This window comes from Phoxinus phoxinus (genome assembly GCF_949152265.1).
Source record: "Phoxinus phoxinus genome assembly, chromosome: 20".
Lineage (NCBI taxonomy): Eukaryota > Metazoa > Chordata > Actinopteri > Cypriniformes > Leuciscidae > Phoxinus > Phoxinus phoxinus.
In genome coordinates, this window is record NC_136895.1 from 9,893,647 (window position 1) to 9,910,301 (window position 16,655).

The 16,655-nt window shown below is 38.4% G+C and overlaps 1 protein-coding gene across 1 annotated transcript in view; it reads right to left on the reverse strand.

Moving 5' to 3' along the window:
• Positions 1–2,004: 2,004 nt before the first annotated feature.
• grip2b (glutamate receptor interacting protein 2b) overlaps positions 2,005–16,655 on the reverse strand; it is a 65,071-nt gene continuing 50,420 nt past the window's right edge. The window contains exons 18-24 of the mRNA XM_079592334.1: positions 16,539–16,655; positions 16,269–16,451; positions 16,040–16,193; positions 13,432–13,549; positions 8,801–9,028; positions 7,860–8,006; positions 2,005–7,073 (exon numbers count right to left, since the gene is read on the reverse strand). The exon at positions 16,539–16,655 is cut by the window's right edge and continues 23 nt beyond it. Coding sequence (XP_079448460.1) covers positions 6,876–7,073; positions 7,860–8,006; positions 8,801–9,028; positions 13,432–13,549; positions 16,040–16,193; positions 16,269–16,451; positions 16,539–16,655 — 1,145 coding nt within the window. The 3' untranslated portion in view covers positions 2,005–6,875. The remainder of the gene's footprint in view (positions 7,074–7,859; positions 8,007–8,800; positions 9,029–13,431; positions 13,550–16,039; positions 16,194–16,268; positions 16,452–16,538) is intronic.

The window sequence follows — 16,655 nt, forward strand, 5'->3', positions numbered from 1 at the left end:
ATTTGGCCCAGTAAGCAACCGCACTGTCCGCACACCTAGCAACGCCTTAGCAACCATCCAGCAAACACCACTCACATTTTCTTCAGAATATGTAAAAGTAAAACAGATTTTTTTTCAAAGTTTGATTGTATTTGGTTATATAAAAGGAGGTAATGTTTGTTTGGCCCAATTTCGAGTGCGTTCCCCCCCTGACCTCAGCATCTTTCACGGTAAATATTGAATTTTTGGCTGCTTACCATGACCTACAAACGAAAATAAACCGTGCATGGGCAAACTGCTAGTGAATGGAAGGAGCGATGAATCGTTATGGGACTGTTTGTTCTTAGAGGAACAAATGATCTCAAGGCAACAATATCATTCCTTTCCATTCTAATCATTCCTCTTTTTTATCATGTTAAATAGGATCAGCATCCTGTTAAAATGCCAGAACATCAACACCTACGTTCAGTCAAACTAATCTGGCACAACCACGATCAAATCTATATATCTATCCATCTATCCATCTATCCATCTATCTATCCATCTATCTATCTATCTATCTATCTATCTATCTATCTATCTATCTATCTATCTATCTATCGTCTATCTATCTGTCATCTTTCGATCTAGTTATCTGTCTGTTATTCCATCCATCCATCTGCATATTCAGAAAAATTCAGAACTCATTTTACCTGGCACCAAAGATAAGCTCGTGAACTATTCCTGTTGGCCCGAGGACGTTACCATAGCAACAGCTGCTCCAGTGCGCTCTGTTCGGGTCACTATCAGGAACATCAACACTTTCTCATAAATATGTACACATTAACGCATCACAAAAATACATTTGACATGGCTAAAGGGGCACAGAAAAACATTTTTTAGTTATGCAACACGATGAGTTCCACAAAAATTACCGTTAGATCACTATGAAAGTGGTTGTATAATTCACAAAATGGATCCTGTGTGCATGTGTTGTGCAGCTCAACACCCACAATTCACTTTCAAAAATAGCCCTGTCCATTTCCCAGGTGTTGAAAGGTGCGTTTCGAGAAGTAGAGGATACAACAGAACAGCGTTTCTAAAGTTCTGGCTACTTGACAATCTCACCAGTAGGAAAAACGTCACCAGCAAATCTCCCGCAGAGACTGTGGGGTTAAACTGGGCCCTACGGGACGGAGCACAGTGCATTTTACCCAGGCTTTCCTCTGCTCTATTTGGACATGATACAGCGGACTTCAGTGTAAACGTCTCACACCTCCAGTTTGTGACAGGTGTTCCTGTTGAAAGTCTTTCAAACATTCACTCATTTCAGAGCCCCTCAAAGCAGCTTGTGATCTCATTAGATGTCCTTGGTCATTGCTACTTTACAGCTTTCTTTTTTAAACAAAGGTTTAACAGTTTGCAGTGCAAAGCAGGTACATTTTGTAATATATATTTACAAAAATTATGATATGACACAATATTATACAATAAGTTATGACAACATATGTTTTTGCATTGCTTTTACTCATCAAAATTAAATTTTCAACTCAAAATAATAAAAATAAGTTGATTCAACCCATTTTTAAGTCAGTTTATTATAATTTAAGTTGAAATTACTTACATTTTTAAGTATAATTACTTGGATGTTTAAGGCTACAATTTTTTTTAACTGTATATAAAATTAATGTATTAATATTAAATCTTAAAAAGTTACGTGTTTGTAATATATTCATAATAATAAAACCATATACTAATATATTCTAATAGCAGATTAAATATAGAAAGTGGACCTTCAGGATCAAGGCTGACTGATGTTTTCTGATTGTTATAAATGTATTCATAAATATCTGACGGTATAATAAAGTGGGAAATTTGAAACCTTACAAAAACGTATAAAACCGAAACCTTAACCTCTTCCTGACTTTAATGTTATAATTGTGATACAATTGACAGAAAATCTAATGAAATTATGAATTTATGCACACATTGAATAAAAACCAGTGGTAAAATTGTAAGAATCAGTGGCCTCTCACAAATGTGCATTTACAGTGATCGAACACATTGAATTTGACTCCCAGTGGTGCATTTTACCTCTTTTATTCAGTTGTTTTTAGAAAAGGATATCATTAGCACATTCCCGTATCGATAAGGAATGGGTCTCAACACCAAACCAGTCTAGCCAAACCAGAATAGACTTGATTATCAGTTCTCTTTCGCCATTGTGCTTCAAATACGCTGTGGAAACAGCAAGGTTTAGAGTTCATACAAAAATACTGTACAGAGAATAGAACTTTCATATTACACATTCAAAAATACACATTAATATCAATGCATACATCAGGAATTCAAAATGCATAGGGATGAACACATTTGGAGCTTTATAAAGCTTATGTAAAATCTTTTAAAAACCTTTCTCTGGTCTCAATATTGCACATAGAAAAGGAACGATGAAGAGCCACTTGGCTTGAAACATCACCTGTGGTGAAAACATGAAATAAATATTTTTCTATTTTAGGAGCTGTGGTGTGCCAACCTTCCCTCCTTTTTTACATATAAAAGGAACCCACTTGTCTTTCCTCCTGGAATAGTACGTACATGTTAAAATACTTACAGTATCATGGTTAAATGTCTCTGAAATGAAAACAGTCCCTTCTTTGAGACTTTTCTTGCTGGCGTTGGCCTGCAATGCAGCGACCTACAGACAAAATGTGGTCTACCGCAAAGCAGATGTCAAATAAGAAATTTCAAATAAATAAAAGGTCTTATATTTTTGTAGCCAGCTTTTGGAGGCAGTTGGTAGAATTACGCAACAGACAGGAAGGTAGTAAGGAGAAAAAAACCCAAAACTTAAAGGGGCCTAGGAGCGAGCCTTGGGTAGACTCCTAATGCGACGGGCCTGAACAGAGACTCTGATTGTTCAACAAAGTCTTGTAGAACAATGAGTGCTTTCTACTTTACTGCAAATAGATTTTGCTTGTGCTTTCCAACATGGTTGTAAAGACTGCAGGGTGAGGAAATAAATTCAGCTAATCCACAATTAATTACGGAGTATATAAGTGTTTTGGTGTGGACAGGCCCACACTGAAGGAGAAATAACCCACCAAAAAGTAGATTTTGAAGTGTGGGAAAACTGCTTGAACCACACAAGGGAAGTCCTAAAATGTAAAAGAAAATATTTTGTTGACTTTGACAAACCACAGGATACAGCTGCACTTTGGTTCCTGAAATGGTATTTGCTTATATGACCAAGATACATCTTCAATGAAGTAGCTTTCATGTGGGTTACTTTTTATTGTTTTAAAGAGTAGTTCACCCCATAATGAAACTTCTGCCATTATTTACTCACCATTGTTGTTGTTTTAAACTCGTATTGTGTCATTTGACACAAAAGGAGAATTTTTGAGAAATGTTCATGCTGCTCATTTACATACAACAACAATTCACGATGGCTCATGTCTGTCAAGTTCCAAAAAGCTTTGTGTTGAAATTTTGGTCATTGAGACAAGTAAATAATGACATACTTTTGGATGAACTATTCCAAAGTTAAAACGATAACTTTCTTAATCTAGGGCTACGTTTACACGTGGATGGCTATTTTCATGAACGGACATTTCACCCCTCTCCGTTTTCACAAATAACATCGTGCACACCTGTCAGTTTTCAGAAAAGTGTTCGTTTACACGAACCCGTGTATATGCCGTCTAGAGCATGCCAAATCTGTAGGTGGCAGTGTAGCGAGAAGCTCAAGCCCACGTTAGCAAATCAGAGTCCCGAAAATAGTCACATACTGTGACGTCGGCTGCCTAACACTCAGTTTTTCTCAGTTTACATGCAAACAAAGTTTTCAAAATCTCCACTCTGGCCGGAGTTTTTAGAAAGAATGGTTTTCAGAGGCGAATTCTCAGTTTGCGTGTAAACGAAGGGAAATGTCTCCGTTTTTCAACACTGAATAGCTGCGCTTATTTATCACAACTTAAAATCCAACATTGTTTCAACTTTGAAAAGTAAGTGTGCATGCTTGACTTAAAATATTAAGTTTAGTTAACTTTAGTTTAGTTTAGTTGGATATTTAAGTTATCTCAACCAATTTTAAGATGTTATAACTAATCGCAGCCACATTTTTTGCAGTGAAAATAACCATGTACATGTAAATGGGGCCTAGGATAAAAATACTGTTTTGCGTCTGTCCCAACTACATATATTGAACTCATAACAGTTTCAGTTCTGATTCCAATTAAAGACATTGTTTTCCAGAGTGTTCCCTCTGTATCCGCAAAGAAACAAACTAAAACAATGGAACCAGTTCTGAACTAAAACCGGTTCTCGATTCCCAAACCTAGCCAAGAAACATCTTAACAGCGCATCCCATATATCGCAATTCAACAAATCTACAAGACAAACACAAAACGGGATCAGACACACCCTAAAACAAGTTTTCATTAAACTCTTTAACCCGTCAAACTCTTTCTAACAAAGGAATTCTGCTAATTGTTTTGTGGGATAAAACGGTTCAGCAGTGGAATATTCCACAGTCCAACACACGACATGATAGACGAACACATCCTTATTTCCCCTTCAGACGGCAAGATATATTCCACCACAGCCCGCCGTGACCATAAATCTGGGATTTTGAAACACTAGATAAATGTTTAGTGGAGGTTAATAGACTGTGGGGGCCGCATGTCCACAGAGACGTGACCTTTGTGAAAGCTTGGTGGCCCACGAGCGAGGAACAAGAGTTAACGATGTGCCGGCTTTACAAACGCCCCTAGACCAATGCGTTCGAAATAGCCTGTGGTGGAAACATTTGTGATATTTGGCGAGTGGTGGCAAATGGCAGTTTGGTGACAATCTACCGTGAAAGTGCGTGCCTTTGAGGCCTGGATGTTTGCGGGGACTGGAGTGAATGCTACACTGGGGTTAGCAGATAAAGAGAGGTATGTGGAGAGAGAAGGTAGGGGGTAACAGCACTTACCACGATAAGCTTTTCAAGAAGTCAATGACATGTCAAAGAAGTCAGGGCATGTCGGACCTTGATTTTATTGCTGCACGAGGGAGCACACGTGGCCGTTTTAGGATGTGGGTAATGGAAGTACGTACTGCTCAAAGTGTTTGCATGTCATTATCACAGCTTCTTGTTTCTCATGGAAGTGTCTCGAGCAAAACTTCACACAAATAGGGTACAAAATAGGTCCCGTGTAACCTCCAGAAAATGTTGATTTCAGGAAGTCAAACTAAAATTATGACTTAATTTCGGACCCCATATAAAATGCTTAGAAAATGTTTCAACCCTGGTTTTAAAATTTAGCCAAAATTAAGCCATCACTCGGTAGAGGCTAGTAAGTTTGTGATGAAATGCTGGTTTGAAATTACTTATATTTGCCACAAAAAAAAAGAAAGAAGCTATATTTGTTTGACCATTTCTTCTTACAATAACAGAGTTGAACGGTCTAACCTTGAGCAATGCAGTCAAAACTAAAAATAAAAATAAAATAAAAAGTAGTTATATTAGTTACTTGCTTCCGTGTTGAAAGTGTACAAATAATGTCGCTTTCTAGTGTTTTAAAGAAATTAACTTTTTTGTAATGAGGGAATTCATACAGTAACTGGGTTGCACACAAAATATTGGAAAAAGGCGAAATACCGTTCCTGGTAGATAAAAATAGTTAATTTAAAAAATATATATTTTGACTACAATTGCTATTTTTTTTAAACATTAAACAGATTGTGTCAATAACATGACATGATTATAATGACTGGATTCAGTAAAAGTGCTCAAGACCAGCCATAATCAGTATTTTAAATGAGAAATAAACATTTCATATTTCTTTGTTATTTAATAATTTATCTAACATATCTAATTGACCTCAGGATAAAAAAAAATGGGATTACACTACATAAAACAAATGTAATGTGACACTAAAGTGTACCCTATTCATGGAAAATGTCGGTTACACTTAATTTTAAGGTGTTCGTATTCACAGTGTAATTATTACATTTAATTACTGTGTAATGATAATTAACTAGTACAACATGTACTTAATATAGGGTGTGGTTAAGGTTAGTTGCATGTAAGTATGTATCATTTATAGTTATTACCACAGTAACTCCATATAACATGTGTAACAAGGACACTGTAAAATAAAGTGTTACCTTAAACTCCTGAAAAATAAGAAACGTGATGTTGACACGATAGGCTGTGAAGTCTTTGTTGGCAATATCAAACAGCAACTTTCTTTTCAGAGCAGCGGGCAGTCACCTTGTGCATTGTTGTCGTGGCACTCGTGGCCTGAAGTGTTTGTGTCTGACACAAAGACAAAGTTAAGTTTGTTTGTTGGGAGTCCACACTGTTTATGCGTGTAAGGGACAAAGAATGGTGGTGTTTTTGTCTGTTTATAGTAGCAACGTGTGTTTGTGAGAAAGGACAATGTGTGCCTGAAGGGATTCCTGCAGTGACTAAAACACAACTAAAGCTTCATTTGCAGGTTGCTGTGTAAGTAAAAACACTTGCTACTGAAAAAGGAAATGTAAGACACCTACAAGAAACGCTTCCGTCTAATAGCGATCTACTTCAAAAGCAGAATCATCTTCCTGTTTTGTAAACATTTGGACACAGTATGTTTGTTTGTTTTCCAAACAAAAATGAAAAGGAAAGAAACAAAACAAAAAGATCAAAGGAAATAAATGTTTTGATTTGATGGCTGAAGTCCGTGTGTTGTATGCATTGTAGCAGTCCAAAAAAAAAAAAAAGTTTTATTTTCTGTTTTTTTAAAAACTGGCTCAGATCCTTTCGCGCTTTGAACGGAAATCTTTCATTGTACTGTCATTCGAGTTTTGTAATGAAACCAGTGAATCTTGTGATAGTCCGTTGCATCGAAAGGTCCGGCGTGGTCTTAGTCAGAGTTACGCACTGGTCACAGGTCCAGCGTGCTGGTCTGGTGCTCGCGGGAATGGCCTACAGGGCTGAAGTGGGGATGGCAGTCGTGCGGCTGGGCGACCCCCGGCTGTGCCAACGGGTTTCGGCTGATCACCAGCTCCAGCTTGTCTCCGGCCTCTGTGATGAGGGGAACAGCTAAGCAACAGTCGAAATCTCGTGTCCGCACGTGGTTCACCTGGCGGAGAAACATTTAGACTTCAGTAAACGACCTTCAGGAACGATAACAACAACTATAGTGTCCACACCAGCAGACAATATTGCTCTGTTTATGATTTGCCGTCTGCCGCTTTAAATGCTCGAGCTCTTTAAAGCACGATGGATTCTGATTGACTGTCAACGGTTTTATCGTTCATCTTTTTTTTCTTTTTCTTTTTTAAGTGGTTCCTTCCAACAATATTGTTTAGGTGTGGTTTGGACCTATTCTTTTGCATTAGAACGATTTTTAGATCTACATTGTTATCGTTGTCGTCCATGGTATGAGAACGGGACTTCAATAATGCAACCGCGGCACATGTTAGCAGAATCTCTAAAATACTTTCTGTTTATCTGAACAAGGGTTTATTCTGAAAATGTTTGTTATCATACTTGATAATGGGATGACAAATAAAACCAGACACCATAAAGCAAGCACCTCCGACTCAACTATAGCACTTTTCAACCCCCATAGACAAACAAGCGCTATTTTTTTTGCCGTGGTTAACACCACAGCTGTCACCACAGACAGATTTAATAATTTCCACAGTCTGTGAAGCGTGGGAGATTAGAAAGAGGACCACAAGATGTGACCACAAGTGCTGTTTAGCCACGCAGAAGATCCAGAGAAATGACTTTTTAACTCGCCCTGTCCTGCCAGAGCCTATTGACGCTCTCATGCCTCTCAGAGAGAGTTTATATTTAACCATCGGCAGATCGTATAGCTGGGGAAAGGGAGGGCTGCGTGTGGTGATCTGTGAAGAGGCACCTGAAGGATCCTGTCGTACGGTTTGAGTCCAGCACGGTCCGCTGGACCCTCAGGTCTGATCATGTTCACGTAAACACCCTTTTCCAAGAAACCGTCTGAGACGCTGAACCCAAAGTCGTCGCTCTCTGGGTCTTTCATCACCGTCACCTGTTGTTCAACACAACATTATTGCCACAATTTAACCATGAGCTAGTTTCTTCTGGATATTTTCATCGGAAGATGTCTTAAGCAGAAGGAATAGTTCACCAAAAATAAGTTGTAAAAATTAAACAAACAAACAATATTAGATTAAATAATTTAGTAAAAAAAAAAAAAAAAATTCTTCTTGTAGATTTTTAAGCATAAACCTCATTAAGTTTGTTAGGTTTATAATATACTTCAAACGAAAAAAAAAAAATCCTGATGTGGTAAAAAAAAAAGAAACCCGATTGATTTTTTTTTTTCAGGTATATTTCCGGAATATAACAAAACATAAGCAAAGCAAAGAAAAGCAAAACACACACACACACACACACACACACACACACACACACACACACGCACACACACACACACCAAAGCAAAACAAAAGCAAAAGCTAAGCAACTCCCAGGATATGTCAGATTTCCTTGGAAATAAAGCACAAATATGCTGATAGGACAGATGTGTTCACATCATAAATTACTGCATCTTCAGTGAAAACACATTTGTGTTTGGGAAAAAAATATAAAAATGTCCTGTTAAACCGCAGAAAAAAGCACACCAACCCACGAGGGGTGGCAGATGCATCTCCATGTCCTTTCCCAGGGACATTTTCTGAGAAGATCTGAGAATGAAGGTTACTAATACCAACCGTGTTGACCAGCACCTCAGAAGGAAGTGGACCTGGTCATATTTTCTAAAGGGAATGCACAATACTGTTAAACAGTGTGTTCAGTGTACATGTTGTGGCGTTTGTCCACCTTGTGCAGCTCTAGCGGTGTGGGCGACAGGATGTCCTGGATCTCCTCTTTGATCCTCCGTGACTCCCAGGTCTTCTCGGACATGCGGAGCGTGCTCTTGTTCTTGGTCTCGTTGAGGAGAAGCGGGGGCTTGCGCAGAGGGCTGAGGTGAGGTTGGCTGACCGTCTCGCAGTGGCTCTTCCCGCCCTCCACCCCCAAACTCAGGGCACTGCCGGTCATTATCGACGCCTAGGGATGGACGAGAACCACAAACATTGATTCCTGCTCTAACCGAGGCCTTTTCACGTGTCTCATGCCAAGTGTGCTAAACTCCTGACGCGAGTCATGTGAACGGGCCTTCGGGCCACAATGTTTCAATAGGGAGCGCTGTGTGAGCCTCTGATTGGGTGCTCATTAAGCAATTGTCTCTTCTAATGAAACTCTATTAACCAGAGGACATGAAGCCCATCCTCATGTACCTTTAATGAGCTCCAGTTCGGTTTATTTCCAAAGAGCTGTGACAAAAAACATTCTGTTAATTGAGAGTTTAGGCATTTCTGACTCTTTGAAGCTGTGATTCAATAGGATTTCACTGAAACCACGACACATAGGATCTACGCTCATGAAACGAATATCAAAACGCAGTTAGAAATGGCAGATTAGATCGAAAGCTGAGTCCTATTTCGCCTTTATGACATAACTTGAGATTTTTGCTGGCTTGCACATTAACATGCGATTTTAAGGAAGTAACTACAACAAATACTTCTGTAAAGTCCCTCAACAACCATAAAGCACCTCCTTTAAAGACAGTTCAGTCAATAAGCAAATCAGGGTTATCATTAACTAAAGCTAAAACTAAACTAAAACCATAAAAAACACTTGTTGAATCGTAACTTGAAATAAGGCAACATTTCTTATTTTCATTTGCTTCCTTATTTTTTTTTCTTAGTTGAAGTTGAAGTATTAAAATAACTAAAACTGAAATAAAAATTTAAAAAGCAATCAAAGCAAGGCCAAAAAACTAAATAAAACAAAACAAATGCTAAGTGAAGTGAAGCAAAACAAAAACAAAGGCAAAGTAAAGCAAAGCAAAGCAAATAAGCTAAATGAAAGCTAATTAAAGCGTAAAAAAAATCAAAGTAAAGTAAAACAAACAAAAAAACAAAACAAAAGCAAAGAAAAAAACTAAACAAAAGCTAAGTAAAGCAAAACAAAAAACAAAATCAAAGTAAAGCAAAACAAAAAACTAAATCAAAGTAAAGCAAAACAAAAACAAAACAAAAGCAAAGAAAAAAACTAAACTAAAGCTAATTAAAGCAAAACAAAAAACAAAATCAAAGTAAAGCAAAACAAAAAACTAAATCAAAGTAAAGCAAAACAAAAACAAAACAAAAGCAAAGAAAAAAACTAAACTAAAGCTAATTAAAGCAAAACAAAATCAAAGTAAAGCAAAACAAAACAAAAGCACAGCAAGACAAAAGCAAATTAAAAGCGAATGCAAAGTTAAACAAAGCAAAGCAAAAACAAAAACAAAAAAAGTTGAAATACTAAAATAACTTTAACAAAGTTTTAACAAAAATGTAAATATGAATAAAATCTATAATCATATATGAATGATATTGAAATAACACTGATGCAAATTCAGTCATTATTTAAATTCAGTCATTATTCATTCACCTTCATGTTGTTCCAAACCTGCTGGACTGATGTGATTCTGTGAATGTGAAACACTTACAGGAGTCCTGGCTGCTCTTTTCCATAGAAATGACTTTACCGTTGAACAAAATACGTTTGATGTCACTGACGTGAAACCTGGGCGGCATATTAGAATGAATGTGAGTGGGAATTATATTTAAATTACAGCATTTTCCCCACACACACAAAGCTATCATGTGGCGTCAGAAGACTTTGACAGCAACCCATTCACAGGCATTATCCTGAAAAGAGTGCCAGGACAGGGCAAAACATCTCCTCCTGTGTTCCACGGCGGAAAGAATGTCAAGTACCGACGGAGGAACATGTCATCCATGGCTGACCTCGCTAACCAATGTCATCAAAAATCTGATAAAAACACTTCCTCAAACTTTCCTAACTCTCCTCAGTTGGTTGTGAAAGAACAGAGCTCATTGTTTAGAGCAAGCAGGCATGAAATGAGACATCGGTTGCCATGCATACTTCTTCTTTGGTAACGGTAGAGCAGTGATTAGTGCTCTGGGATTTTCAGCATTAAGAAGGAAAAACAAAAGAATGACCAGCGCCTGTTTGTGTTTGCATGCCGTCAGTGTTGTTTTAGCACTTGCTTCACTACAGTAATTATGTAAATATGATACTGCTGCAAACACAGCCCCCCAAAAATGTGCTGAACACAATTTTCATGGGACATTTTCTCATCTTGCAGGGTGTTTTTGAGTGTGCGGTTGTGGAGGATGCAGCAGACTAGCACAATCTGACATATTTCACTGGGACTGCACAGCATTGCTCAACCACTGAACTCCAGAGATTTAGGAGTCCCTAAACACACAAAGAATACAATCTCAAGCTAAATTAATATAATAATAATATTTTTTTGGATATTCTGAATCCTGTTATCAAGGCTCTGGCCTCCATATCATGAGGCAAACAACATGACTTTCCTATAAAAAGGAGGTAAAATACTGTATTTTTTCTCTTTTGTTTGTGACTGACGAACCCAGCACATGTAAACGCTCAAATGATATCACTCTCTGTTCAAAGTGGTATTTTACTATAATTTTAAGATAATAAGCAAAAGATAAATAACAGCCACAGTTACATTATTTAAATGTTCATTTACAAAAACTTCTGCCATAATTAATAAACTGTTTCAAATAAAATGTACATTAAATTATTTAAAAAAATAAATTAATAATTCTTTTTAAGTTTAAAACCATTATATTGCAACTGGAATGCAAAATTTTTATTTTTTTGCAGTTTCCGTTCACCACTATAGAAGTTTACCCAAGTGTGACGACTTCAGCTTCTGAGAACTGAGGAGCGCCCATTAATATCAAACTTTTATTACCACTAACAGTTACATAACAAAACCTAAAATATTTTATATTACATGCGCTTCATGAGGCACACGCGCGCGGTCTCTTGCTATCTCTCCCTCTCTGCCGTGCACGCGCTACACGGTTTAGAGCACAGACTCTGTCTCGCGGGCGCGCTCGCTCTAGATTCCGGAGATTTTAACTAATTCGCAGGCATCAGTGAGCCGCTGTCAATATGCGGGAGACTCCCGGAACTTCCGGGAGACTTGGTATGTCTGTATTTCTATACTGAATTAATATCGGCATTATAATTATAGATTTTTCATTACGCTATTTTTTGGTGCCCCCTCAGCTCTTGGTGCCCTACGAACAGCGCATGATGCGCGTGGTGGGAGCGGCGCCGCTGGTTGTTCTCAGCTGAAACTTTAAAATACTTCCATACCGCTGACATGCTCAATCTTTGCAGACGCGTGCAAACAGCTCGACCGTGAGTGAAACCTGCTTGCGCACGGAGGGGAGGGTGGGGTGGGTGAGTGATAACAGCTCGACCGTGAGTGAAACCCAAGCGCTTGCTCGCGGATGGGAGGGGTGCGGTTGACATTCATTTTCGGTTGACATTTTCGGCTGGCTTTTTTATTTCGGCCCAAAACCGATAATGCCATTTTTGGCCGAAATGTTCGGCGACCGAAATTTCGGTGCTACCCTAATTTAAATTATATAATTTTATGCTTTTTTCCAAGTTCAACATTCTATAGTGTGTATTAATACTGTTTGAGCATGAAAATGCCACCAAAGTTACAAAGAACCCCTCCACCTCCCCAGCTCCACCTGCTACAGGATCTATGTAGTCTATGTCCATTCATGCAGCGGCAGCGGATCTTACATGCTCACAGCAGCGTGTCTGAGAATCTATTAGCAGTAGCAAGTCCATACTTGCTTTGCAGCAGCAATAAACAACAGCAGCAATATAGCAAATCTAGTCCGCCAACCAAATACAACAACACTGCCATATTCAATAACATGCTAAAACTATCCTGAGAGCTGTCATGATTGAACTCTATATCAGTGTCACTGTTTCTGAACTCCCTTAAACGCCTCCATTGTAGTCTTGAGTTTTCATCCGGGAACAAACACGTCACAAAATTCCTCATTTAAATAATTCCCGCCCACCTCATACGCAAAACAAAGGGGTGGGGCCTGGTTGAGTTGGTTAGAGTTGAAACGGTTATAGTAAGGGCTGCGACATTTCCCAAACACGCTTGAATAGCTTGACCAATCACAACATACTGATCCAGACGACCAATCAGAGCACATTGTGCTTTTCAGAAGGAGGGGCTACATAGATACAGGAACTAAACAGAGCGTTACTGACAGACTGGGACGATAAGTGCTGCAATAATATAAAATAAAAATGTTTTTTCAACATTCAAGCATGAAAACCTATTCTGGTAGAGCTCAAAATCAATACTTTGTGAAAGGGCCGAATGGTTCTCCTTCATGAAATGACCCTTACATAACTGATAGACATCATCATCACTTTTTCTATGGAGAAACGCCATCTTTCCTCTTATGTGTTAAAGTATATCTAATCCCCTAGATGATGAAAGGTTTCTCAGCAGCGAGCTCATTATTTGAGCGGTTTACCTCAATCTCGCGCAGTAGCTCGGACTGGCCACACGTCTCCAGGTCTTCCAGGGCTTGGCACCAGAAGCTGTCCTCCTGCTCCATTATGAGACCATCGGCATGTGTCTGGCTGCTGTATCTGCGGCAGACGCACAGGTTACAGCCAATAAGGCATGAGGCACTTAGGCTGGCACTGATATCCGGCACTCTGGCACCAGCCTTGGCACGCTAAGAAGGACCGCAAGGGTGGGTGGAGAGAGAGCCTCTTGCGAAAGAAACTAGGCCTGAAGCCCTGCTCAGACTTTCTACTAACTACAAGTAACTTTGCGACTACATGTCAACTAACTGTCATTAGAGCATTAGTAGACTGTCTGCTTAATATCTGCTAACTCTTTATTTTGATGCTCCCTCAACAGACATTATACTGACTTCAAGTAACAACTTATTCTACTAATTCTACTCTACTAACTCTACTTAATCTAACAGTCTACAACGTTCTACTAATACTCCAATGAGAGTTAGCTGGAAAGTTACTTGTAGTTAGTAGAATGTCTAAAGTGCACCATAGAAATAAAGTGTAACCAAAAAAGGGTCAATTAAAACTAAATAAAAAGTTAAATTGTATTAAGTTTTGTTTTTACATTTATGTTTCATTTTATTGCTAAGGCATAATAAATGGTTGCTAAGATGGTTTGAATGGTTGCTAGGCTGTTGAAAGTTAATGGGACATACAGACAAATATATATATATTGAGAATAAAGCATAAAGAGAATAAAGTTTTTTTAGCATTATTTAAATAGTGTTATAGTATTTATTAATATTTTGAATGAGCTTTTATTTTTATATTTTCTGTTTTTATTTTAATTTAATTTAAATTTTCAGTAATTTTGCTAGTGTCATTTTTTATTAGTTTTGGAATTTCACTTTTTTTAGCATTTAAATAGGTCTTTTTTAACAGTTTTTTCTTGAACAGTTTTTATGAACAGTTATGGTTACACAACACTTATATATCATAATAAAGAGACAAATAAATCAATTTAAAATACTAAAAACCATCGTCAACTACAAGTATTGGCATTAGCATCTGATTCAAACAGGAAAAAGTAAAAGTAAAAATTATAATCGGTGTCAGATTATGTGACTTTTGTCGTGTCATGGACAAGAAATATGTCAGGCTACACCAACCAATCATCGCTTGCCGTCTTTAACGACGTGCGTGATGTCATCGAGAAGGCGGAACTACATCACATTACATTTTGTACTTTACTTACAGTTGCTTCTGATGTAATTAAATACTCTATAGACTATAGAACAATTCTATACAAAACAATAGTTGATTTAACATAAAAATGTATGTTATGTTAGATTCTTGCATCCCGACGCCCATTGTAGTTTATGAATCACCACGACACTCTACGTCAAACAGGTCTCGCCAAAATCGGGCGGATATTGCCTTATTCAGAGAGTCTATTTACTGTACATTAAGTGCAAATAGAGTTGGGAGAGGCTATTTACACTAAGACAGACAAAACAACAGAAACGCTGGATGATCAACAGTAGCAATAGTGTAAGACGGACAGCAGAACGTTTTGGTGCAAATCGACCCGAGTTTGAATCCGCCTTTTGACGAACTCGCTCTACTACTGTTCCCATCATATCTCAGATCGGAAAGGCATTTATTTTCAGTGAAAATGAAGACAATAATTTGGAAATAAAGTGTCTAACATGCGTTTAATAATAAAGTGTTTATTAGGGGTAGGTGTAGGGAGGGCTTTATTGTCCGGATAAGGCAGCATCCATATAATAATTTTAATAAATATAATCATGTACACTCTCTGTTATTATTGCATACAGATTAATGTGCAACAACACAAACACTAATATTTAGAATAAATAATAACATCTAACTACTATTTACACTTATTGCAACGAAAACACTGATATTTTTACAATGTAAATCGAATCTATTGTTACGAATCTATGCTATTTTCACTTAGTGTTTTTTTAATCTAATTATATATTATTTGGGGATGCACCGATAAAATTATTATTTTATTTTTTTTGCCGATACCGATAACCGATAATTCTTTATATTTGAAAGCCGATAACCTATATATATTGGCCGATAAATCAAAATTTTCATATTATTTTTGAGAGAGTGATTACAAAAACAAAAGTCTCACAATTAAAAGCCTCCATTCTCATTATAATTTCATGTAGCCCATATGACAGAACATTTTGCACTTAACTATATTTTCCTTTATAGTGATTCAAATCATATTTAAAGCTATTCAAAACCACCATGTTGAAGAGTGCGCATCTGAAGCGTCACACATTAACACATTATTTATCAGCTTAAATATATCAGCCAAATTTTCTTATCGGGCCCGATAACGTTAACATTAAAAATTAACATATATCGGCCGATACCGATATGACGGCCGATACCGATATGGCGGCCAATACCGATATGGCGGTCAATACCGATATGGTGGCCGATACCGATATGGCGGTATGGTGCACCCCAAATATGATTTTATTTCTGATTTATTTCGATTAATCGATTACAATAACACTGAATGGAAGCCACGAGTGTTTCGAGCTTGGACAGCATGACCCCCAGTCTCACCCGGCGGTTTTCTCCCAGTCGTCTTCGCTGAAGCCCCCGTCACTGAAGGGGTAGTTCTTGCGGCGGGCGGGGGGTGGAGTGCTGTTCCTCTGCTTGCTGTTCCGCCACTCGTGAGGGTGTAGCGCTATCCCAGCAGCCTGATGGATGTAGGCACCTGTGGAGGAGGCGGATGAGGTCACTACGGCTGTCTACAGATGACCAGTATAGAGACAGACGAGCCTGAGCTCACCTTGGCTGCTGTATCCCGCGTCGATTCCCGAGCCGTCCCACGACTCCATCGCCGAGTCCACGCTGGGGATGGTGGCGGAGTAAATGTCCGACAGTTTGTTGGTCTTCTGCGAGTCTGTCATCTCGTCCTCGTTGTCGCTGAGCTCGGTGTCGAGATCGTTCTCTTTATTTTTGTCATCTGGGTCTGAAGGGGGAGTTACGATTATCATAATATCCATATAGAACATTATAGACGTATCACTTGCGTAGGATCGGGTTGCTTGCGACTCACCGTCGGTCTGTTTCTTGATCTTGAGTGTGACGGTTTCTCCTGCCATCTGCAGCAGGTGTATGGCTTCACTGAGCGGCTTGCCCTTCAGACTCACGCTGTTGATGGCCAGGATACGAT